This window comes from Artemia franciscana, chromosome 6 (assembly GCF_032884065.1).
Source record: "Artemia franciscana chromosome 6, ASM3288406v1, whole genome shotgun sequence".
In the NCBI taxonomy this organism is placed as follows: Eukaryota; Metazoa; Arthropoda; class Branchiopoda; order Anostraca; family Artemiidae; genus Artemia; species Artemia franciscana.
The window spans coordinates 31,883,802-31,908,796 of NC_088868.1; the positions used below are offsets into that span (position 1 = coordinate 31,883,802).

General features: G+C 34.7%; 1 protein-coding gene across 1 annotated transcript; it reads right to left on the minus strand.

The window, feature by feature from the left end:
* Positions 1–6,370: 6,370 nt before the first annotated feature.
* Positions 6,371–24,304, minus strand: LOC136028320 (receptor-interacting serine/threonine-protein kinase 1-like). Its single transcript, XM_065706090.1, has 5 exons — positions 24,163–24,304; positions 16,901–17,047; positions 13,261–13,368; positions 11,173–11,336; positions 6,371–6,812 (listed from the first exon to the last, which is right to left on the minus strand). Exons 2-5 carry the CDS (start codon positions 17,019–17,021, stop codon positions 6,651–6,653), a joined length of 555 nt encoding a protein of 184 aa, XP_065562162.1. The 5' UTR covers positions 17,022–17,047; positions 24,163–24,304; the 3' UTR covers positions 6,371–6,650.
* Positions 24,305–24,995: the final 691 nt, after the last annotated feature.

Below are 24,995 nucleotides of genomic sequence, written 5' to 3' on the forward strand. Positions count from 1 at the left end.
TTTTTTTAAAGGCAATTATGCAAACGTTTCTCAACACATAAGCCTTACACGTAGAGAGGGGTGAAGTTATGAATTAAAAAAGCTTGGATATTTGACTTAAAGACATTTGACTGAACAAAAAGGCTTGACATTTGACTTAAAATCTGGCTTAAATCTTGGGGACTGCCTTCCCAAGGTTCATGGTTAAAGAAGATCGGGCTCTTTCCTGATTTTATTTTTATTTAAGGCAAGTATGCACTGGCATTTCCTCACAAAATACTTCTGCGTAGAGAAGGGACAAAGTTAGGTATTAAAAAGGCATCTTAAGTCATAATTTGTATGTTTCATTGACATGGCACTGTGATTTGGTCAGCTCGTGAATACCTCATCTTTCAGAGTTTTATTCTTTTCTATACAGCTGATAATATACAAGTTATGTGCCACTATTACTGACAGCTAATAGCAGTAGCACGGCACCTGAGGTCAACATAACAGCGCAACCTACTGCTTGACTCCAATCTATTCAAAGCTTAACTCTGTACTCCCTCACTTAAAGTTCTTGTTCCCTTGGGTATCCTTTCTTATGGCCTCTTAAAATTCCCACTCCATTCTAGGACGTCCAACTTTTCCATTGGCCCAAGATGAGTCGTGAAAAACCATAAGTTATGTCAATCTCTTACAGCTTTATATTAACTCGGGACTCTAGATGGTGATATTTTCTTTTACCATCAATGACTGCTTCCCATATATAAGGGGCACTGAAGAAGTACAGGAATTTTTTATATAAAAAATATTTTGTATAAAATCTGGATGTAACCTTGATAGTAGTTATGTCGAAAAATGATTATAGAAAACTAGCTGTAATAGAAAAATTACTTAGAGATATGAAAAATTTTGTGTGTTTGAATGCCCCTGTACCCTAATGCCCCTACATCGACCCCGCTAGTCTTTGACTTTAACAAGGCCTTAGATTAATAAGGATAAAGATTCTCCAGAGTCAATTCTGGCACATAGGCTGTCGAATCAATATTTTAGTCGATGACTCTTTTTCACAGAGAGAGGTAGCAAGCTTGTCACCCAACCTCGCTGCGGCGGGGATCAAATCCCGGGCCACGTACTGCCAAGCAGAACATCGGATATGAGAAAAGGATGTACGAGCAGTTCGGAATTAAACCTGAGCAAGTTCAGCTACCTTTTTTAGGGGTATAGCGGCCATTTTTATATTAGAAGAACCCAACAGCAACTAGGGGAGAGGGTTATTAGAACATAAGTGTTCAGTAGACAAGGCCATGAGGCTACGCCAAAGACCTGAGATTTTTTATTCCGTCTTGGCTCAACATTTGTGCGATAGTCTACACAATTTCATCTTATTTGATAGCACCTTCTTTATTGCCCCGTTAAAGGTCTCATGCAAGTTTTCAGGGAAGCAGTTGAGATAAAAAGCACATACACCAAAAGGTAGCTCTTAATAAAGACACGGGAGAAACTTCTCTAAGTCCCATTAATGACTAAATTATTGATTCTGATCGTTTTCACGTTAATCCACAAATTTTAATGCACAATGGAATAAAATATCTGATAATAATCTACCTGGATAGCGATTAGCCTTTAAGAGTGCTGTATGTAAGATGAAATTGTGAAATGTCATTTAGACTTGTGCTTTTTATTCAGTTACCGTTTCACCATTACTGAGAAAGGGTCATCATATTTTAGTTTTGTGTTTTGTTTTAAGGTTTTTTTATATATATTTTTATCAGTTTATTCTCCACTGAGGACGGTCAAGCAGAGGTCTTAACCGAAACATTTGCATAATTTTCAATTTTTTCAATAGCTGTTTATTATCCTCGTTCTTCTTTTCTTTCCGATTTTGTGTTTTGTCATGATTAGCCAGTGTGGTCTCAGAAATTATTTAATTCCCTCAGTGTATAGCTTCCCCTGACAAGCTCACTCCCTGGAAACTTCTCCTCCATGGAAAATTCCCAGCAGAAAATTTGAGCAGAAATGGGGGGCCTAGTTGCCCCCCATTTTTTGGTCACTTAAAAAGGGCACTAGAACTTTCAGTTTCCATTTGAATGAGCTCCCTATCGATATTCTAGGACCACTAGGTCGATAATATCACCCCTGGGGAAAAAAAAAACAGAGAAAAAAAAACAAATAAACGTGCATCCGTGATCTTTCTCCAAGCAAAAATTACAAAATCCCATATTTTTGCAGATGGGAGCTTAAAACCTAATCAGAAGGGTTCTCTGATACGCTGAATCTGATGGTGTGATTTCCATTAAGATCCCTTGAGTTTTAAGGGGTGTTTCCCCTTTTTTCAAAAATCAGAAACATTTTCTCAGGCTCTTAACTTTGGCTAGGTAAGACTAAACTTAATGAAATTTATATATTTGAAATTAATATACCAATTGTCCAAATCCAATAAAAGTCGCAAGAATACGATAAAATTTTTTCGCAACCAAAATACGGAAAATGAAGAAAAACGGGTTTAAGAAAAACAGAAATGGCAAAAACGATAAGAAATAAAATGGAACAGAAAAAAAAAACGGTAATGAAAAACCCGCTACCTGTTTTCTGTTTTCTCCGTTTCCTAAAAAAAAAAACTGAACAGAAAATGGTAGAATAAAAAACAGAAACAGAAATGGAAACGGTGCCGATCCCTAAAAAATATTGCTACTAGCATTAAGGGGGATGACAGGAATTAGTCAAATTACTTTTTATATGTAGCAGGTAATTTCTATATATTCAAAATCAAATCGATGATGTTGCCTAACATACATTAAAGAATTTTGTTTCAATTTTTTTATTTATTTTATCGTTTTGGCGTTTTTAAACTTTCTTTTTCTTTCTATTTTACTTCCGACAAAAAGAAAGATACTTATCAATGAAATAGCTTAAGAGCATATACAAAATAGTTAAAACTTATGTAGAAGAATCACTTTACTTTAACTATAGAAGTTGCTTGAAGTTGTGTGCAACAGAAACCGTTGTAAAGCAACTACTGGCTTATTAAGTTAGTTAGGTTACAATTCCATAAGTTTCAATCGTGTTCATTGTTCTTTCATCTAACAGTACAGTCTAACAGTACTTTACGAGTTACTAACAGTTACTAACAAGTACTAACAGTACTTTCAGTCTAACAGTACTTTCAATATTTTTCAAACTGATATTAACAGCAATGATGATAAAGATTCCCAGTTATATTTCACTAAAGATGATTCATTAGCTATCTTCGGTAAATTTTACTAAAAGGTAATTCTAAAGATGCTTTTCTGTTGTTTCAGCTACTATGAATCATGAGCTGGTACAAAAAATAGTTGCTTTTCCGTAATTTTTAGTCTTTTTTTTTTAACCTGGAATGCAGCCTTTGGAAAACTCAATTTTTTGACATATAATTATTTTTCTTCTTCTTGTTTAGATTGTTAGATTATTTCTCATAAATTCATCACCGGAATCAGATTTCGGGCCTTGCAGCGGGAAGCTACTGCTGAGTTCGAACTTCGCGTTCTGTATTACCAAGCAGGGATCAATCTCACTTCGACAAAACTGGATATCTAACATAATTCACGAAGAAGGAGGTGGAAGGGGCAAAATACATTTCAAAACCTATGGGGAAGGGTAATTTTGTTGTTTTATCAAATTTTCTCATGAAAGCACCAAAAAGGCATTTTCAATGCAAGAACCGCAAAAAAAGATTTTTTTCTAAATCTAGGGGGAGGGGTAAGAAATGTAGAGGAAAATGTCCCCACCCCTGACCAAATTATACTAATGTCTCTATATGGGAAATTTAAATATAATTGTATCTTTTTCTACCAAAGCCTGAAAGTTACATTCAATTTCAATTATAAGTTAGAATTTAGGGAATATTGATTTATAATTAATAATGTATAGCCATCTGCTTGAATTCAGATACATTTTTTTTAAACAAATTCCTTAAACTAAGATACCTAGATTGAAGCTACACTGAATAAGTGCAGCTATATCTGTTTTTGTTATTCTAATAAAGATGTTGGCAGCTATTTTTGCCAGAAAACGAATTATCCGTGAACCAACAAAAATTACCGTCTAGGGCTAAACGGAAGGCAGGTCGTCCTCGTCTGGGGTGGGAAGATGTCATAAAGAAAGATTTAAAGGAAATGAGAACTTCTTGGGAGGTAGTAAAGGGGGAGCTTTGAATAGAATGGGTTGGAGGAGGAGCGTGCGTGGCTGTGTTGCCTTCAGGCGGCTTCGTGCTGTGGTGAGTTGTTAGTAGTATTAGTATTAACAGGAAATAAAACCAAATAATTTACCCAATATTCGTCATTTCTTTTGGTAAGTGTCAGTAGTATCAATTACTAACATTTCAGTTGTGGTAATTCAAAAGTCATGATGTTCCATGGTTTTATAAAAGATCGAAAAACGAAGTATATTTCAGGATTTTATAACAACTTCCTTGAACTAAGATATCTATATTGAAGCAAAGCTGAATAAGTGGTATATGTTTTTGTTATTCTAACAAAGCTGTAAGCAGTTATTTGGCCAGAAATCCAATCTCCGTGAACCAACTAATTTACCAAATATTTACCAGATATAATTTACCAACTAATTTAATAATTTACCAAATGTATAAATTGAAGTTTATGTTGGTATGAGAAGAATCGGTGCTGGTCGAGGTCAGATTACTGGCTATCCAGATATTATTTTGCCAGAAAACCAATCTCCATGAACCAACTAATTTACCAAATATTCGTCATTCTTTTTGGTAAATGTTGGTATTATCAATTAAAAAGATCGAAAAAAAGTATATTCTAGGAATTTTGAATCATTTACTAGCATAAATTTTTACAAAAAAGTCTTCACAAAACAACCATACGGTAGCGCCTTTCCCCGATGTTTTCAGCCAGTCGGTAAAATAGTTGAATATATATATATATATATATATATATATATATATATATATATATATATATATATATATATATATATATATATATATATATATATATATATATAGAAACTTCTAACAATTTGAGAAAATAATAGATACATCTAAGAATAATGAGGATGAATTAAAATTAACCCAAAATATATAAATCAAAATACATTAAACCTATCCATAGAACCTGATGACTTAAATAAGGTACAATAAAACCAGCAGAAACAAGTATGAAAAATACAAGAAGAAAAAAAAAACAGAAGAAAATAAGTGCTACATTCAACTAGGTATGGCAAATCAAAATACTGTCACAAAAGCCTTGACTAAAAAAAAACTATCTCAAAAACCTTTTCCCATTACAACCGTTAAAAAGAAAAAAAATACAATGAAAAATCGGTCAAGACAAAAAAATGGAAAAGAAAACAAAAACTCACTAAAACGCAGATATTTTAACCAATGTTAGAAACAAGACTGGAATTTCGGTAAAACAAAACAAAACATTGTTGGAATAAATTGTAAGTGGATATTAAGGACAACACTCAAATAATTCAAAGGCCAAAAATTCAGCTTTTGATTTTCTTTATTTGATACTTTTATGCCTTACAATTTTGTATTCAATTTGCATGTCTGTTTTGAAGAATAGAATACCGTTTTAATATTGTTAACATTTGTGCTTTATTTAAATTTCAAATGTCATGGAGTACGACGAACCTAATTTTGCCAGCCAACGTCTATGATTTTACGAAAATAGCTACAAAAAGTTTCAGCATCACAACACGCTACACAATTGTACAGTACATTCGAACATTCCTCATCTGGCTTAATCAGCTAATTTTAACTTGTCGGATGTAATCTGTAAAAGATAACAACAAATGCCTATCTGGCCACGTTTTAGCTGAAACACTTATGGACATCTGACTCGCTTATGGACAACTAGGCTAAAACAACAGTAAACACGTGCATTCCAATGCAAACATTACTTGTTTACGGATCTCTGAAGGTTTGCCTCTTTTCGCCAGAACTGTCTCTTTTTTTCTCTCCCTTAATTTTTTTTTTCAATTTTTGATGATTCAATTTTGTTTTTACATATGACATCACTTGTACTAACTTAGGCTGTATTTTCTGGGGTTAGCAGGTGTAACTTATCCTACAAGTATCCCAAATTATTTCAAATAGCACCTCCTAACCACTGAAATCATTTAGGTCTCGTGAAACGCTAAAGATAAGAAAGCTGGCTTGTCAGATAAGTGATCTAAGTACGCTCAAATGCACTAGTGATAGAAGTCTTTTTATTTCTTCCACTTCTTCAATTTAGAGTATTTTCTTCTAGCTTTTAACAGTCCTTCTGCCTATTACTCTAAGGCCTATTTCGATAGAACAGAACATATGTTAATAGTATATGGAAAACAATACAGTTAAAATTTGGTTGTAGGACCTAATGTGTTTCGTTATCTACCAGGAAAATATTTTTAGACGTCAGAGAAACTTGTGAGATTGTTGAGAACCAAATACAATAGAGTGAAACAAATTAAACCAATCGATAGAGCGGTTTTACTTGATGAATATAAGCTATGAATCACAATTTGACAATAATTTAATATTATCAAAACTTGTTAGATGGCACCAAATGTCAGATGGTTTCGCCTAGATCTTCTCTTTAAAGTTTTTAAGGGTTTTTCTTCTAACTGTTCTATGCTATATAATAAAGAAAAAGGGGCATATCAAACAGAATAGCTGAGTAGAAGTTAGGGTGCACTTAGGTTGAAGGACTTAATGTGTTCTGTTTTCTGTTTTGAAAATCTTCTAATATAAGCAGAGCGTCTTTTGCATTTGATTTCCACAGTGCTGTGGCCAGTACTCCAACTGTTGCGTTCTGAGACTGTTCTTGTTCCCATGTCTGGAGGGCTTGAAATATCACCTGAAAATAAATGAGTCTTTTGGCAAAGAATATGGAGACTGACAGCCAGTGGCGTAATTTCGTTATAACCCTGGGGGGAGAGAGGGGGGGCAAAGTTGGAGCCAATTATCTCACATCAAGTGAAAATGACAGTAAACTACAACTGGAAAATGAACCATATAGTACCATAAAGGTAAAGATACACTAAAGAAAACTGACCCTTTTCTCTGAATTATGCTGGCTTTTCTTAATTTTGACAAGTTTTTAAAGAAACCAAATTTCAGCTGAGGAGAAAACTGTGGTCTATAGGGGCGATGGGGAGCGAGCCAAGGTATAAAAGGGGCAAGTGCCCCCTTCCCTATAGTAAATTACGCCCCTGCTGGTAGGTGTGAAAACCCTCGCTCTTATACCTGAGTTTAATGAGAAATAGAATTTACTAGCGCCATTGACAGCGTAGTGTAACCCTGTAGAGCTAGACAATCATAGAATAAGCATAATTTGAGTATAATTTTAGTTTAACAAAATTCGAATACTATGGTTGCAGTGATAGCTATCAAAGAGTTCGTGGTAACGAACTGTAGTAAGGAGCGACCCGGGTCAATAGTAACAGAAACTCTAAAAAACGGAATTTTGATACCAATAGTTACTTAAAAAGAATCGCATTTTAATGCTGATTATAAATAAATAAGTTTCATCAAGTTTAGTCTTACCCATCAAAAGTTACGAGCCTGATAAAATTTGCCTTATTTTTGAAAATAGGAGGAAATACCCCCTAAAAGTAATGCAATCTTAACGAAAATCACACCATCAGATTCAGCGTATCAGAGAACCCAATTGTAGAAGTTTCAAGCTCCTATCTATAAAAATGTGAAATTTCGCATTTTTTGCCAAAAGAAAGATCACGGATGCGTGTTTGTTTGTTTTTTTGTCGTTTTTTTTCCCAGGGGTGATCGTATCGACTCAGTGGTCCTAAAATGTCGTGCGAGGGCTTATTTTAACGAAAATTAAAAGTTCTAGTGCCCTTTTGAGTTACCAAAAAATCGGAGGGCACCTAGGCCCCCTCCCAAACTCATTTTATCCCCAAAGTCACCGGACCAAAATTCTGAGATAGCCATTTTATGCACCATAGTCGAAAAACCTAATAACTATGTCTTCAGGGACGACATACTCCCCCAGAGTCCCCGTGGGAGGGGCTGCAAGTTACAAACTTTGACCGTTGTTTACATATATTAATGGATATTTGAAAGTGTACAGTTGTTTTCAGGGGGATTTTTCGGTTTGGGGGGGGGGAAGTCGAGGGGGGGGGTTACGTGGGAGGATTTTTCCATGGAGGAATTTATCATGGGGAAAGAGAATTTCAATGAAGGGGGCGCAGGATTTTCTAGCATTATTTAAAAAAAACAATGAAAAAATAAATATGAAAAGTTTTTTCAACTGAAAGTAAGGAGCAGCATTAAAACTTAAAACGAACAGAAATTATTACGCATATGAGGGTTTCACCTGCTCGTAATACCTCGCTCTTTACGCTTAAGTATTTTTAGTAATTTCAACTATTTATTCTATGGCCTTTATGATTCAGGGGTCATTCTTAAGGAATTGGGACAAAATTCAAGTTTTAGTGTAAAGAGCCATGTATTCTCGAGGGGGTAAACCCCCTCATATACGTAATAAAAACATACGAATATAGAAGTTTGTTACGTAAGTTACGTGTATTTTTTACTAATGATAGCGTTAGTAAAAAATTAAAAGCTCTAGTTGCCTTTTTAAGTAATTAAAAAATTGGACCGCAACTAGGCCTCCTCCCCCGCTCCTTTTTTCTCAAAATCTTCCGATTAAAGCTATGAGAAAGCCACTTAGCCAAAAACAATTAATAGACAAATTTTGTTTTTTATTATTTATATGCGGAGAGCAAAAATCAAAACATGCACCTAATTCAAAAACGTTCAGAAATTAAATAAAAAAACAAGTTTTTTAACTGAAAGTAAGGAGCGACATTAAAACTTAAAACGAACAGAAATTACTCCGTATATGAGAGGGGCTTTTCCTCCTCAACGCCCCGCTTTTTACGCTAAAGTTTTTTACTGTTATAAAAATAGAATTAAGAGAAAGAATCAGACTTTAGCGTAATGAGTGTGGCGTTGAGGAGGAAAAGCCCCTTTCATATACGGAGTAATTTCTGTTCTTTTTAAGTTTTAATGTTGCCCCTTTCTTTCAGTTAAAAAACTTTTTTTTGTTTTGTTTAATAATTAGTAAAGGATGAACCACGGCCCATGACCAAAATAAAAAAAAATACGCTTTAAAACAAACTGGCTATTGAGAAACAATTGTCATTCGTGGCTAATTCAGAATAGTAGCTATTATCTCGATTCGTCTTAATAATAAAAGTTTGATAGTAAAACAAGTTAATTAGAATTTCGAAAAATAGCCTAAAACACCATAAAAATGTCGTTGGATCGAAACAAAAAGAACACCATTTGAATTTTCATTTTCTAAAACTCGATATAGATAATTTTCAGCCTCCTGGCTTGAACAACAAGGAAAATCGCTTTTATGCATGAGTAGCACTCATTTGTCCCCTTTTTTTCTTCTTCACTGCTAGCAGGGCATTAGAACATCATAGAGAGCCGTTTAAGGATTAATTTAAAGGAGATGGCTATATCTAGAGCCTATCGCACTGAGTTTTGTAAAATATAACCTGAAATTTATCGGAAGTATAATGATTATTTTGTTAAATTATTTATTTATTTATTTATTTATTTAAATTATTTATGTTTCCGGATAAGTATTTTTGTTTTTTCTTATGAATTACATCCGAGAAACTTAATAAGTAGATAAGGGATGCTCGTACGCGCTCTAGAGCGTTGAAAATCATGGTAATAAAGTGACCAAGAATGGCTTTGAAACGTTGGCCATTCCAAAGGCTGTTTAAGATTGCAGGGGTCAAGGGAAAGGACTTAAAAGAAATCAGAACTCCATGGAAGAGAGCAAAGAGTGAAACTTCGAGTAGGTTGGGTTGGAAGACGAGCGACCGCAGCTATTTTGGCCCCTTGTGGCTTCATGGCTTTGTGTGGCGTAGCACTGGTAGTAGTTAATGTGGTGAAAGACACTGTTGATTAAACTATTTAACTATTTTTATATTATTTCATCCTGTAGATAAAACTGTGGGATTCCAACACAATTTTTTTAGGCTGATCTTATTACATATTGTAAGAATGGTTTGTACATAATCCTAAGCTCTTTTAATTAGCTTTAACTCTATTAGCAAAGTCTAATAACAGAACGCTGATTATTCGAAGTTTTGGGATATCCTGCAGAAATCTGTACGCATAGGAATCATCCGTCTGAAAAGTGACTCGTTACCCTCGTGCCTTGATATTAGTTTCTTGAGTGTTTTATTAGTTAATTTATTTAATTATAACCCTCACATACAGTCGTATAAAGATGAGGTGACAATCCAAAATTAAAGCACATGAGAAAAACACATAATAAAAATAATTATCTAGTAAGACAATGGCAAGAGAACAAGTGCGAATAAGCCACAGCTGAGGAGCTATAAATTGAAGAGTTCAGCCATACCTGAGAAGCTATGAGGAGCTAAATGAAGTAGCTATGTCATATCTTTAACTTGGAAATTATATTACAATGACCTAAATTACTCACAAGAAGCCAATTTTGTCTAAGGTGGAAGGGAAAGGGAAAAAAATTAAAAAAATTCAAAATAATAAGTTATTGATAGTTCATATTTAAATTAGGTGGGTTTCCTCTTGCATAATTAGCAACTGCACATAGTGTGTAAGCATATCGAATCTTATTTTTATCTATTTTTCTGTCAGTATTTATGTCAATTTATGAACTAATCTTAATTTTATAAAGTAGTGAAGAGTAAAGATCAGAATAGTCCCAGTGAAGGGAGTAAAGTGGATTACAATTCGATTAAAAAAACAGAAATTAAACTTCAAAGCTTTCACGTCGTCGAAACTGAAAAAAAAAGTTTAAATTCTTCTGAAATTTTAAAATTTTCTTAACAAAATTTCTGGGAGACATCCACGATAAAACGAAGAAAATCGGAATTTATTAAGCAAGATTTGGGCATTTAATAACCAAAATTTATTTTTGAAGTATCTCGGAGTTCTCATCACAAAAAAACTGGTTTTAAACTCCCCTTAAAAGCCCACAAAAAGACCAGAAAAGACCCCACTCTGTGTACCTATTCAAGCATATAAGTATTTTTAACATAGACAGACGATTTTATAATTTAATAAAGTAAAACGGTATGTGGTAAAGATTAGAAGGAGGCGAGCATACAAAAAATAAATAAAAAAGACAAAAAAGAATTAATATCACAGAGTTAGAGCGTCATTAAGAACAATGCACAACTTACTTCGGAAATCCCGTACTGAATATGGTCCATATAAACTTGCTCTAAAGTGATGTCTGACAAATCCAAGCTCCTACCAATTTCTTTCCAGTTCTGTCCAATACCTCTTATTACCTCATTCAGTAATATTGAGGATACTGGTTCCTTAGAAGCGCAAAGGTCAGGAGCTAAGAAAAAAAGTGACTTAAAACATGAAAGACACTAGGGAGCCTTGAGTGTGAGGCAGGGCACCAATTCAAAGGAATTTAGCAGAATTAGGATTTTATCTTTTTTATGAAGATATAAAAAATATTTTTTTTAAATATTAGGCGGGGGAAGGAGCTTATGAAGTTACAGACCGCTAGTCAAAGACAAACCAAAAAACTACGAAAACAGTGATGTTGATCCACAGCTCAATATAATTGACAAAAGCACCTTTTTAACCTCTCTGAGAAAGGGCCCATAAACTATGGTCATCGTGACAATTGTATCCTAATCAAAATTGGTAAGGACAAGTATCCTAGTTGTGTTTGTTTGTATTCAAATCAACCATTACATCTGTAGGGGGAAGGAAAAGGGGATCCTAAATTCTTTTCATTATGACATTTTACAGGGGCGTCGTTTGCCCTCAACCCAAATAAGTGACACGTAATGGTTTGTATTCTAAATATGCCTTTTATAAGTTCAGGCATGGTCTCATCTGTATTGGGGGGGGGGTCAGGCAAAGGTGGTCTTTAAATTCGACAAACGGAACTTTACAAGAACCGCTTTTTTTGTATATGTATCTACTCTCGTCAAGCGAGCAATAATTGTGGATTTATGTATATATTTATTTTTTCTCGAAAATGACTTCTTCTTTTCTTTTTTTTTTGCACACTGAGATTTTCTGGCCTGAAAAACGATTTAGATAGGTTACGAGTTATGAAAAACTCGTTTAGAGCCTTATATGACGCATGAAAAATTATACAAGATGACCAATGACTCCGACAAGCTAAAGCAAAAGGCATGAAACAAAAGATTCACACACCCAAAAAAAGAAAATGTTGCACAATCAGATCTGCGGCAAGAAGACACGTCAAAATTACAATGGAATGAAAGAACGTGATATTAAACACTGCTCAAAAAGAAGTAAGTAAAATTTATGCCAAGATTGTCAACTGCCTCTCAGCAGAATATAAATCCTATAAAGATTATACGATTGTGAAGAATAAAACAGGAAGGTAGAATTGATTTCTTGCCAGAATTCCCAGGAATGATTGTATCATTTTTGGTATCTATGACGCATGCAAAATTATTCAAGATGACTAAGGATTTCGAACTAAGTAGAATATAAGAAGCCAAGGTGATGACAATCCTCACCAGAAACGTGGGCGCTTTGACAAACTGAGAGAGTTTTGATAAATATTTTTCAGAGTAATTGTCCAAGGATAGTTTTATGTACTTGTTTGACTGACGGTTTATCATACAAACAAGCTGCCCCAAAATGTGGCACGATCTTTATGATCTTTACGTTTATGATGACAGATCCTACGTGAACAAAAACGTTTATAATGATCTTTTCGTGAACTATGACAGATTCTATTTAGAAGCATACTACAAATTCAAATATATCTTTGCTACTTTATAATAGGCCAGGGCCGGTTCCAGGATTTTTATTCCAGGAGGGGCATTTTTACGAATAGGGGTTAAAAAACATTAAACACGCATCGTGTATGATCTTTATGTTACGATCTTTACGTTTATGATGAAAGAAAGTTTTAAAATGGCTTTACTGATGAATTATGGATGATTTCCAAAAACTGCGCTGTTTGGAAACCAGTCTTGGGCCAAACGGGAAGCAGCTCTTCCCTTAGTGAGATGAAAAGGGGTCTTAAAAAATATTTAAATAAAATTGTAACTCTAAGGGAGGGGGGTAAAGAGGAAGGGAATGAGTAAATTTGCAGAGAGAGGACTGTGTGCAGCTACTACGTTGGCCTCAGATAGCTTGGTGCTGCAATTAGTTTCTAGTAGTATCTGTAGTCTAAACTCTGTTTATCACCTGTTTAGAAAATTTAAGAAGGAAAAGACATCGAATATGTAATTTATAATGACTGAAAAAAGTGCTAAAGTTACCGGGCGTTTTGGTGATATTTTCGACGTTTTCTTGACGCTTGTCACTTCCTATCGTGATGTTGTGACCGATATGAACTATCTGAGCAGCATTTGAAATATTAACTCCGCCTAAAAGAGACACGAAGAAAACATCAACTTAAAGATGTACATGCGTATAAAAGGGCCCAAGGTTAAGCTAAAAACAACAGCTAAGAGCTCATACGGCACTTGTGACGAGGCAAGAAGAGCTAAGAGCCAAGAGATAATATGGTATGAGCTCTAACAAAATTCGATGAATCAATAGATTGATTTAAAAGGAAAATAAGAGGCTTAATGCCGGTCAGGATTTAAAATCCTGACCGTTGCGAACATCAAAGTAAATGTAGCCAAAAAATAGACAGTGCTTTGCACTGCTGTGTTTGCTTCCAGTGGCTTTGTTCAATGATCTATTTCCGTTTTTTCTCTCTTTTTATCATATTTTAAAGTATTTAGAGCTTTCTTATTTTTGCAAAATACGTTAATTCTACTTTTTTGATAAAAGAAAAATTCAATCCATCATTGTCTACTATTACAAACCAAACGTTTTTTGAAAACGAAGCCTAAAAGATATTAAAAATATTAACTTAAAGATATTTTAAATAAGACTTGACTAAGTCTTATTTAAACTCCGCCTAAGACTTTTAGGCGGAGTTTAAGCTAAAAAAATAAGACTTGTTCTGAACACACCATATTTAGTGGGGTAACCAAAGTCACTACTGGCCACTTCCTTTGGATTTGGAAAAGTAGGAAAACTCATGGGGAGAGTAATCAAGTCTCTAATACCAGCATGACACAGCATTTCCTTCTAGCGTTTTAAGATCGTACAAGTGTGAAAGACGGGTTGGCTTTTAAGGCAGCGTTTTCTTTGTAAAAATGTAAAATTAGTCGAACATTGACGTCCAAGAAAAAAAAAATCTGTTCGGCTAAGCCATCAAACAGCATATTAAGTGAAATTGAAAGAGATATAACCCTTAAGGTAAGTATCTCCACAAATTCGACATTGAAAATGTTTATTTAGCAAAACCTAAACTTATAAAACCTTCAGTGGAGAAACAAATATTTAGAACATCCCTGGATTTATTTGGGGAGCCAAATATTTATTTCGAGGAATTAAACCCTGCCAGTAACAGTGGCATCATGTACCTTTGGAAAATCCAGGGGGAGTAATTTGTCAATTTTTCCCATGAAAGTACCAAAACAGGAATTATTTTATTGAATCTACTCCCCCCCCAAAAGGGCTATTCAAAATATCGAAGGACACATGTCCTCCTATAGTCAGCACAATTAAACCATAAAATGAGGTTTGATCGACGTGGATTTCCTCGTTTAAGAGCTAGCGCAAAAAAAGCGTATATTGAATAACGAGGTAATTTTTAGGTTAAAAAGTGTTACACATGTTCAGCCTTTATCCACTTTCGAAGTGTCTTAACTTGTCGACAAGATTTTATGACGTTTATTAGTTTGTGACAACTGCCACAAATATGGAAGGGATGCAACCTAATACAGCAGCAAGGAGCATAAATCTTGCTTCCATAGTGACGGGATGAAAAAAAACAACAAAAAAACAAATTATAAGCATTAATCCAAGAGACTTAATGTGACATTTTGAATGATATTTTTGACCCTCCCGACAGTTTAGTCCCCGTTTACTGGGACAGGTTCCATTTAGCTACTGCAAATGCCACATAAATAGTTACTGAGCTTAAATAAAATGTCTTTTTTATATTATAAAAAAAGAATATTTAATTTGGGGTGTGTTGCGTTTTTTGCCAGCTCCTAAAGCTCTATAGGTCACGCGAAGCCGCAAGAAAAGGCTTAGGAAATCAAGACCGTATCTAGGGGAAGGGGGTACCAGAAAATCTTCACTATGGTATAAAGGAAGGCACATAAAGGAAAATGAAGAATGAAAAAATAGAGCAATAAAGAATAAAAAGAATAACAGAAGTATAATAAAGAATGGAGAACAATAGAGAAGATAAAAAAAACCTTTCTTCTACAATTAACTAGTCTCTAACAACTGTTGAGAGAGCTGAGAAATAAATTTCGGGTTGTTTTGCTTTTTTTAGACTTTATGTGTGTAACATAACGCCTTCTGAGTCACCACAGCTGAGATGTAGGGCCAAATACAAAACCGTATTATAAACGTATGCGAGACTTTTAGACCAAAAAGACTTGTTCCTAACCCATCTATCTTACTACGATCTCATATAAACAACTTTAGATACAGAGAGGTTTCATCATACCGAAGCAATTCTCTTGCCGCTCTAAAAAAAAAAAAAAAAAAAAAAAAAACAACAAGAAACCAAAAAAAGGTGAAATTCGAGTATAAGCTATGATTAAAAACGAGTACAATCTAACATCAACAACATTTTGACTCAATCTTACAATATACCCATCAGCTTTTTATTACTCTTCTAAGCTTAGATGTGTCTCTATTCTTTTTTGGAAGGGAGCCCGAAATATTTCTAACATAAGGAGGAGGTAGATCCAATTTTAGCACCATTTTTACAAACAGTCTACTTTTGGACAAGGCGGCTTTATCAATTTTTATAAGCTTTAGAGAGAATATGAGCCCACGCAGGTGGACAATGGACGTAATTGGTAACTTCGAGGTCTTTCTGGGTCTACAATGTATTTTCACCTTTTGTCCGATTCCTCATACAGACAAGAAAGGTATTCCAAGTTTGTAGTATCTCCTAATTTCCAAATTACGCATTATCTTTACTCCAATCGTTCAGTCGTAAATTTTACGCTGGAAGATTAAACGTTGCTCAAATCCACAAGTCATACAGGGAAAAACGCCATTGGTGCTCTACATGTGCCCAATTTTAATTTCGTAACAGAGGCGACTACAATGCGGCTTGGGCATAAGGAAAACATGCTCCCCATAAGGATGTTTCCCCATAAGGAAAACAGAGGTATAATAAGTTTCTACACGATGAGAAATAATGCCCTTCATAATTAAAAAAAAATGATGGATCAAATCGAATAAAATACTTGATCCATAACATATTTTTTAATGATACATTAATGTTTTGTGTTTCCAGTAAAGTGCTAGTCTATAAAAAAAAACTATTTCCACTAGTTTTATACACACAGGTATAGGCAGACGTGAATCATATTTGAAATGTTGTTTCAAATTTCAGTGCTTGAAGATAGTCTTCACCTTATGGGATGGGATGAAAAACTGAATAGACAAAGACGACGTGTACTTGTATTACCAAGTCATTTTTGATGAACAGTTTTTGAGCTAGTAAACCTTGCCATCGCCAAATTAGAGTCGAAGCCGTCTAATTTTATTTAAAGCTTGAATATTAGTGCTTGAGATTAAAGCAGTTTTTGAAATGTTTTCGGTTTTTTTTTTAATAGTCTAATGTTACAAAATTTTATGGGTATTTTGAATAACAATCAGAATTCAAAGGTAAGTCACCCACAATGCCAAGTAAAGGAGGTACACCCATTCCCCATAAGTCATGCCTTTCCTTCTTAGGTAAGAAAAAACTAAAAAAACATCCGTTTTTAGTGTTGGTATTTCTTGATTGACTTAAAAGACAGACTTAAAATATTTTCTATGTGAATATCTTTACCTGTCAGTAACTTATCAGGCAAAAGGGACTTTTACCTATCAGTTGAAAGTGTCCAAAACTTTTGGCTCTCATTTTGGCCTTTCGAGGAGTAGCTTGTCTATTATTAGTCGGAAAGGTAGGATTTTCATTATGAAGGGGAATAGAATCTTCCTGCATTGGGACTAAATTTCTGGAAACAGGATCTGTAAAAGGAAAGGAAAAGAATATTATAAGAATAAAGTAATAATAATATTAATAAAATAATAATATTAATAAATAATTAATAAATAATTTAATAATTAATAAATAATAATTATTAATAAATAAATAATAAATAAATTAATTAAATAAATTAAAATAAATAATTAAATAAAATAAAATAAATAATTAAATAAATAAATTAATAAATAAATAAATTAATAATTAATAAATAAATAATTAATAAATAATTAATAAATAATTAATAAAATAATTAATAAAATAATAATAATATTAATAAATAAAAGAATAATAATATTATAAAGGAAAAGAATATTTCTGAAGTAAAGCACAAGGTTGAATTGGATAAATAGGATGCTATAAGTCCTCACATCACTCTTCATATTTTGTAAAAAAAAGGAAAAGATCACGTCACAAACATCACACGATTCTACTTCATGGTGTCATTTATTACTTGATGATTTGCGAATACTAGTAACTTCAATACCTCCCCCTTTTTATCCCCTACTTGCTTTTATCTTTCATCTTAGCAGTGTTAGTGACATAAATACAGAGCAAAGGTCCCTAAGGCTATTTAAATGCTATGCAATACTATCTAAACCTCATTAGCATAACACCATTAGCTCTAAATTAGAGCATACTAGTTATAAGAAATCAGCTCAGAGAAAGTTGAAAACCATGTTTATATTTGAATTCAGGTGGTACTATTTAATGTACGAGTGTAAATAATTTTGGAATGGCGGTTCAGTGACATTTTTTTTTGTATATAAACTGCATGTTTGTGTGGTAACAGTGTCATTTTTAAAACAGCTTTCAAAATGAACAGACGATTTTCAAAAGTAAGTAATTAAGAATTATGCATGCATTATCTGTTTTATTTTTCCTTTGAGTAATATGAAAAATCCAAATTTTTCATAGATCAAATTTACATTTAGAAAAATTCGATTTATTCACTAGTATTAATAAGTTAATTATTTTAAAATTCATTTAACTCACTAATACAAGCACCAACTGAGCGCGTTTAGACAAGTTGTCGGGTTGATCTTTTTTAATCTGTTTGTCAATCCGAAGGACTTTTGTATGTTCAACCGGGCGTGGATATTCGTGACTGTTTGCTTTTGGAGTAGTTTCAATAATCAATTATTTTGAATGGACAGAGTATAAAAAGACTGAGGATTGCAAAAATATTTGTATATGTGTTTTTAAAACAGTAGGGACTACAACAATTCAAAAATCCTAAAAAGAAAACTAATGGATTGAAGCTTAGTAGAAATCGGTGTTAGAAAATGGACCCGCATCAGTGTTGCCAACACTTCGCAAGAAAAAGTACCGCAAAACGCCCTAAAATTGTACCACTGATAAAAAAAATTGTACTATATCTATTTTTTTGCGTGTTGTACTACGGGCAAGACGAAAAATTTTTTTGCTACGCACAACACGTGGACGATCGGAAAATTACATTACAATAAAGAGAACAAAGTATCAGATATCTTCTTTCAAAGACATCTGGGAGACCTCCTTTCCCCTGCAGAGACCATTTTGGTGTCACTCCCCCAAATAGCTGCTCACCTATTTTGTACTTACCGTACAGATAGGTGTGTTGCTTTACGGTATATTATGACCACAAGAGGCCAATAACAGGCACTTAAATAAATGTGTAAAGGAAAACTTAAAACTCTAGGAGAGAAAACAAATAAAAACTACAATTCCCTCCGCTCGCTGCGTCCTGACGCCCAAACAAATCTTTTTGTACCATATTGTACCACATTTTGCAAAATGTACCAGGAAATTTGTGATTGTACCAGAATGTACGTTTAGATGTGAAATGTACCAAAATGGTACAATTGTACCGCTGTTGGCAACCCTGCGTCGCATGCCTAGTTCTGCATGCTGCAGGCTTATGGTGCCTCCCCCAGGGGAACATAGCAAATGTAGTAGGTTTGTCGTTACTGAATTGTCAGATTGTAGAATCTATTTTAACTAATTTAGATGTACACTAACGGGACTGGAGCGGAAATTAATGGCTTTTGAGGAAAAGAAAGCAAATTTGTCTGCCATTAGAAGCCAGCTGGGTAGCTAATGAGTTTTTAGATAATTTTTAAAGGACCAAGAGGCTGTAGCCCATGCCAACGTTTGAATTAGCTTGGAATTCTCTTGATTGAAAGTTTTTCTTAAGAGAATTCTAAGTCACATTGAAATCAGACCATCCTAGCATAAATTTTAAGAACTTCCATGACTATAATCCTGCCCAAATTGGGCTCCGTCCATTGAATCAATGAAGCACTGGGTATGGCTACTTTACACGCCTAATACATAACCTGATTCAATTGGATATTTTAATCCAGTTAGAGATATTAGTCAGGTTCTGGTGGAGGGGAAAAAGTGGCATGGTGTACGCTGTTATTTTCCAACGTGTCTTTCTAGATTTCCTACTTCTTTCTTCCTTGTTCATTCTGTCGTTAGTTGATAGCATTGTAAATATTAGGGCCGTATCCAGTATCTTTTTCGGGTGGAGGGGGGGGGTTGAGAGTTTACAAATATTTTTTTTCAGGGGGGTACAAAAACTGTAAAAACGCATCAAAAGTTTGCGCTTTTTTTACGTTTTTACGAGTCGCACAAACATTTTTGGGGTTAGGAGGTTAAACCCCCTACCCCCCTGGAAACAGGCTTGACTTAGCGCCATAGTCTAAACAATTTCACGCCTGGTAGCTATTGTAATTGGTGGGTTTTTATAAATGAAACCCTCACTATCATTATGATTACCACAACAATTGCCCCCACCCCACTTAATGGGACCACATATAGCCTGAGGCTATATACAGAACTATTAAAAAAAATACTACAATAATGAAATTTTTGCTTTATAATATTCAGTAAATTTCTCTTAGATACGATTTGGACGTTTCCTTCCATTATAGTACATTGCATATTATTAAATAGTTCTATTTAAATAATATTTTACCCGTCTGGTCTTATTAATTCACAAATAACGTGATGCTATACGCTCGATTAAGAATAAAATGCCCGTTGCAGTGGTTCAACCAATGGAAAACAATAGATAAATATACTAGTCAGATCAGAGGTATATGAGGCACAGGGTTGAGTGATTTATCACAATTTCTAGTGATTGGTTATATTGCCAAAGCAATAAATGACTAAATGAGCACTAGGCTATTGAAGAAAATCACTAATCAACCAAAAAATCACTAAAATTTACTGATTTTTTTTTCTCACCAGGTAGCAGCCCTGATGTGTCTCCACTAAGATGGACGGGAGCAATTGTCGCGGTAGCAACCACCATATTGGAAAGGATATTGATTGAGGAATCAACGTTACTAATTTTTATGGCACTTGGTATGAACCAAGTGACATATAGCGATCGAAAATTCTGTCGGTCTGTCTGTCCCGGTTTAGCTACTTTAGGCGCTTCCAGGTAAGCTAGGACAATGAAATTTGGCAGGCGTATCAGGGACCGGACCAAATTAAATTGAAAATAGTAATTTTCGTGATTTGGCCATCTGGAGGGGGGGGGGGGGGGTCATTTTTCGAATACTTCAAAAAATGAAGTATTTTTAACTTACGAACGGGTGATGGGATCTTAATGAAATTTTATGTTTGGAAGGATATCATGTTTCAGAGCTCATATTTTAAATCCCGACCAGATCTGGTGACATTAGGGGGAGTTGGGGGTGAGCCTAAAATCTTGGAACAAGCTTAGAATGGAGGGATGGGGATGAAACTTGGTGGGAAAAATAAGCAGAAGTCCTAGATACGTGATTGACATAACCGGAACGGATCTGCTCTGTTTGGGGGAGTTGGGGTGGGGTTAATTCTGAAAATTAGAAAAAATTAGGTATTTTTAACTTACGAAGGAGTGATCGGATCTTAATGAAATTTGAAGTTTGGAAGAGCATGGTGTCTCAGAGCTCTTATTTTAAATCTCGACTGGATCCAGTGACATTGGGGGAATGGATGGGGGAACCTAAAATATCGGAAAACGCTTAGAGTTGAGGGATCGGGATGAATTTTGGTGGTAAAAATAATCGTAAAAAAAGTCCTAGATACGTGATTGAAATAGCCGGAGCGGATTCGCTCTCTGCGGGGGAGTTGGGGGAGGAGGGTTAATTCTGAAAAAAATGAGGTATTTTTAACTTACTAAAGAGTGATAGGATCTTAATGCAATTTGATGTTTAGAAGGATATCATGTCTCAGAGCTCTTATTTTAAATCCCGACCGCAGCTGGTGAAGGGGAAGTTGGGGGGGGCGCAACATTAAATCTTGGAAAACGCTTAGAGTGGAGGGATTGGGATGAAACTTGGTGGGAAAAATAACACAAGCCCTAGATACGGCATTGACATAACCGGGATGGATCTGCTCTCTTTGAGGGAGTTTTAATTCTAAAAAATTAGAAAAAAGGAGGTATTTTTGACTTACGAAAGAGTGATCGTATCTTAATGAAATTTCAGATTTAGAAGGACCTCTAAACTCAGATCTCTTATTTTAAATCCCGACCGGATCCAGTGTCATTAGGAGGGGGGGGACCAGAAATCTTGGAAAACGCTTAAAGCGGAGAGATCAGGATGAAAGTTGGTGGAAAGAATAAGCACAAGTCCAAGATAGGTTACTGACATAACCGTACCGGATCCGCTCTCTTTGGTGGAGTTGGGGGAAGTAATTTGGAAAAATTAGACAAAATGAGGTATTTATAACTTACGAACAGGTGATCAGATCTTAATGAAATTTGATATCTAGAAAAATTTTGTGCTTTAGAACTCTCATTTTAAATCTCTACCAGATCCAGTGATATTGAAGGAAGTTGGATGGGGAAACCGGAATTCTTGGAAAACGTGAAAATCGAGGTATCTTACGAATGGGTGATCGGATCGTAATAAAACTTGATATGTAGAAGAATCTTATGTCTCAGATGCTCCACTTTCAATTCGAATTGGATCCGGGAACATAGAGGGTTTGAGGGGAGGAAACTGAAATCTTGGAAAACCCTTAGAGTGGAGAGATCAGGATGAAACTTGATGGGAAGAGTAAGCACAAGTTATAGATACGAGATTGATATACTTGGTACGTTGATACTTGGTACGTTGATACTTGGTACTCGGATCTGTACTCTTTGAGGGAGCTGGGGGTTGTTAATTTGGAAAAATCAGAAGAATTGAGGTATTTTTATCTTAGGTACGGGTGACCGGATCTTAATGAAATTTGATATTTAGAAGGAACTCATGTCTCAGAGCTCGTATTTCAAATCCCAACCAGATCTTTTGACATTGGGGGGAGTGGGAGGGGGAAACCTGAAATCTTGGAAAAGGCTTATAAATGTCGTAAATACGTAATTCAAGTAACCGGACTGGATCCGTTCTTTTTGGTGGAGTTAGGTGGTGGGGTTCAGTGCTTTGGCGAGTTTGGTGCTTCTGGACGTGCTAGGACGTTGAAAATTGGTAGGCGTGTCAGGGAGCTGCACAAATTGATTTTATAAAGTCGTTTTCCCCAATTCGACCATCTGGGGGGCTGAAAGGAGAGGAAAAATTAGAAAAATTGAGGTATTTTTAACTTACGAGTGGGTGATCGGATCTTGATAAATTTTGATATGTAGAAGGACTCGTGACACAGAGCTCTTATTTTAAATCCTGACCGGCATTAAGCCTCTGATTTTCCTTTTAAAGCAATCTATTGATTCTTTGAATTTTGCTAGAGCTCATACCATATGAGTTCTTGGCTCTTCAGACCTCGTCACAAGTGCCATATGAGCTTTTTGCTCTTGTTGTTATTATAGTGACTTAAGAGGAGGGCATTGACAAGGTTATTATTAATTCCTGACGATTTTACTGTGTTACAAACGTGTATGAATTTTGTAATCTCGTTGTATGTTTTGTCCGCGATAAAAAAATAGTACCTATGTATTACACTAGAAACACACTCGAGAACTTGTATTACGAACATGAGACATTACCCTTTTTTTCACGGTGTGAATACCAGACAATTAGCTTCTGCTTGGTGAAAAAATACATTGTAGCTATATTTTGATTAAATATTTAGTTGGTATTTTGTTTAGGTTAGTTTAACCTATTTATTTGATATAATGCGCTCTGGGTGGCCTTTTTTCTATAATTCTTTGTTGTAGTTTTCACAGCCGATTCTAATTGTCTGGTATTAACGCCGTGAAAAACGGGTAATGTCTCATGTCCGGATACAAGTTCTCGAGTGTTTCTCGTATAATATATAAGTACCAAAAAAATATTCAAATAACATGTAGCAACTTAACTAGTTATAAGACATGTAAAAAAAACGAAGTTTCAATTATACCTTAAAGAAATTTTCTTCTACAGCACAAACATTAAACCTCTTAATTGAAAAATGAAATTTCAAAATAACATTTGCAACTGAAGTCTTCGTTTATTCAAATCGAGTAATATTAGTTAGTAGACATTGTTGATTGTTTCTAGTGCTTTTTACACGTCGGATCTGAAGATTTTCAACTACCCGATGGAGAGCTAAAGCCTTGCGGGTAACATCAAAATAAGATGAAAATAAGAAAAATGTTGAGCTGCGAGCGTCTGATTTAGCTGAGGGGTTCCCAAACTTATTTGGCCTACCGCCCCCTTTCCAGAAAAAATTACTTATCTCCCCTTTACAATCGATTTCCATTCAATTTTAATAACAACGAAGCAGAAAGATATATTCAATAATGTTTCCTACTTTTTCGTTAAATATAATAAGTGAATTTGTAAGTTTGAAAACATTGAAGTTTGAAATGAAGCTATGTATTGAACTAATTATTGTCTCTTTTCAGTAAAATTTACAGAGTATAGCGTTTCTTAATGAGGGCCAGTCTAGTTCTAAAATTTGCAAATCCATATACTGTTCACCAAGGTAGTATCTGGGAGGGAGGGTCGGGGGTTTGACGCGTCCCTTAAAATTTTTTTAGACTCTTAAGAACGTAGCAAAAATTAAATTAAACAGTTATACTTTCTATACTTTTTAAAGTTTCCCCCCCCCCAAAAAAAAATGTAAAACCCACAACCCAAAAAGAAATCCTGGATACGACCATGCTGTTCACCTGCCTTAAACATACTTCTAGTTTATGTACTTGCATGTGCTTCTTTCGCTTTTGAACGGCTGCACAGGAAACATCCAACTGTCTTCCAAACTCCGATTTGTATAACTGGCACCTCTTCATATCTCTTGGTATCTTCAGTGTTATGGAATACACTTCTAGCTATGGCACGGAGTTGTCATTCCTTAGGCACCTTCAAACATCTGATGGTTGAGCTTTTAAAGGTTAAATATAATTAAATATATAAATATTTATTGATACTTGATTTAATATATTACTATTCTTTCTTATAGCTTGAAAATATTTTTATTATGAATCGTTCTTTTATACGTTTATTTTCTCTTTTATAATGGTATTTTCATTGGAAAATAGCTTTTTTTTAGTATTTCCATTGGAAAATCCACGAATAAAACAAGATGCTCCCCTAGATTTGGAAAAATATATTTGTCTCCTCCCCCCTCCGCATTTCCATGAATTGGCACCAAAATCTGCTTCTTACACATTTGGGAACTGGCTGAATTTCCCCTCATCTATAATTTCATTTTTACAGAAGAGTTTTTATTACTAATGCATAAATAACATATTTTTTTTTTATTAAATCCCGCTCATGGTCTTGAAGCTGAGAAAATACTTAAATTTTTTAAACGATTCGGTCAAGCAGGCGATGTCACTTTTGCATCGAATTAAACTTGATATTAGGTATCTTAAGTGATTTTAGGTATCTATATTTTCAAGACCTCCGACACGGAGTTAAACAACTTATAAACTTGGCTTATCAGGGATCCTTTGAGAATCATTGAACTTCTATGTGAAGCATAACCGGCCGAATTTCTAGTCTTTTTTCAATAGAAAGCTGCTTTAAAAAA

Coding starts and splice junctions, on each gene's coding strand:
- LOC136028320 (XM_065706090.1), bottom strand. CDS start 17,021: ATGCAGGAAGATTCTATTCCCCTTCATAATGAAAATCCTACCTTTCCG. Junction 13,369..16,900: donor TGGACACTTTCAACTGATAG/GTAAAAGTCCCT, acceptor TGTCTCTTTTAG/GCGGAGTTAATATTTCAAAT. Junction 6,813..11,172: donor TTCAGTACGGGATTTCCGAA/GTAAGTTGTGCA, acceptor ATTTATTTTCAG/GTGATATTTCAAGCCCTCCA.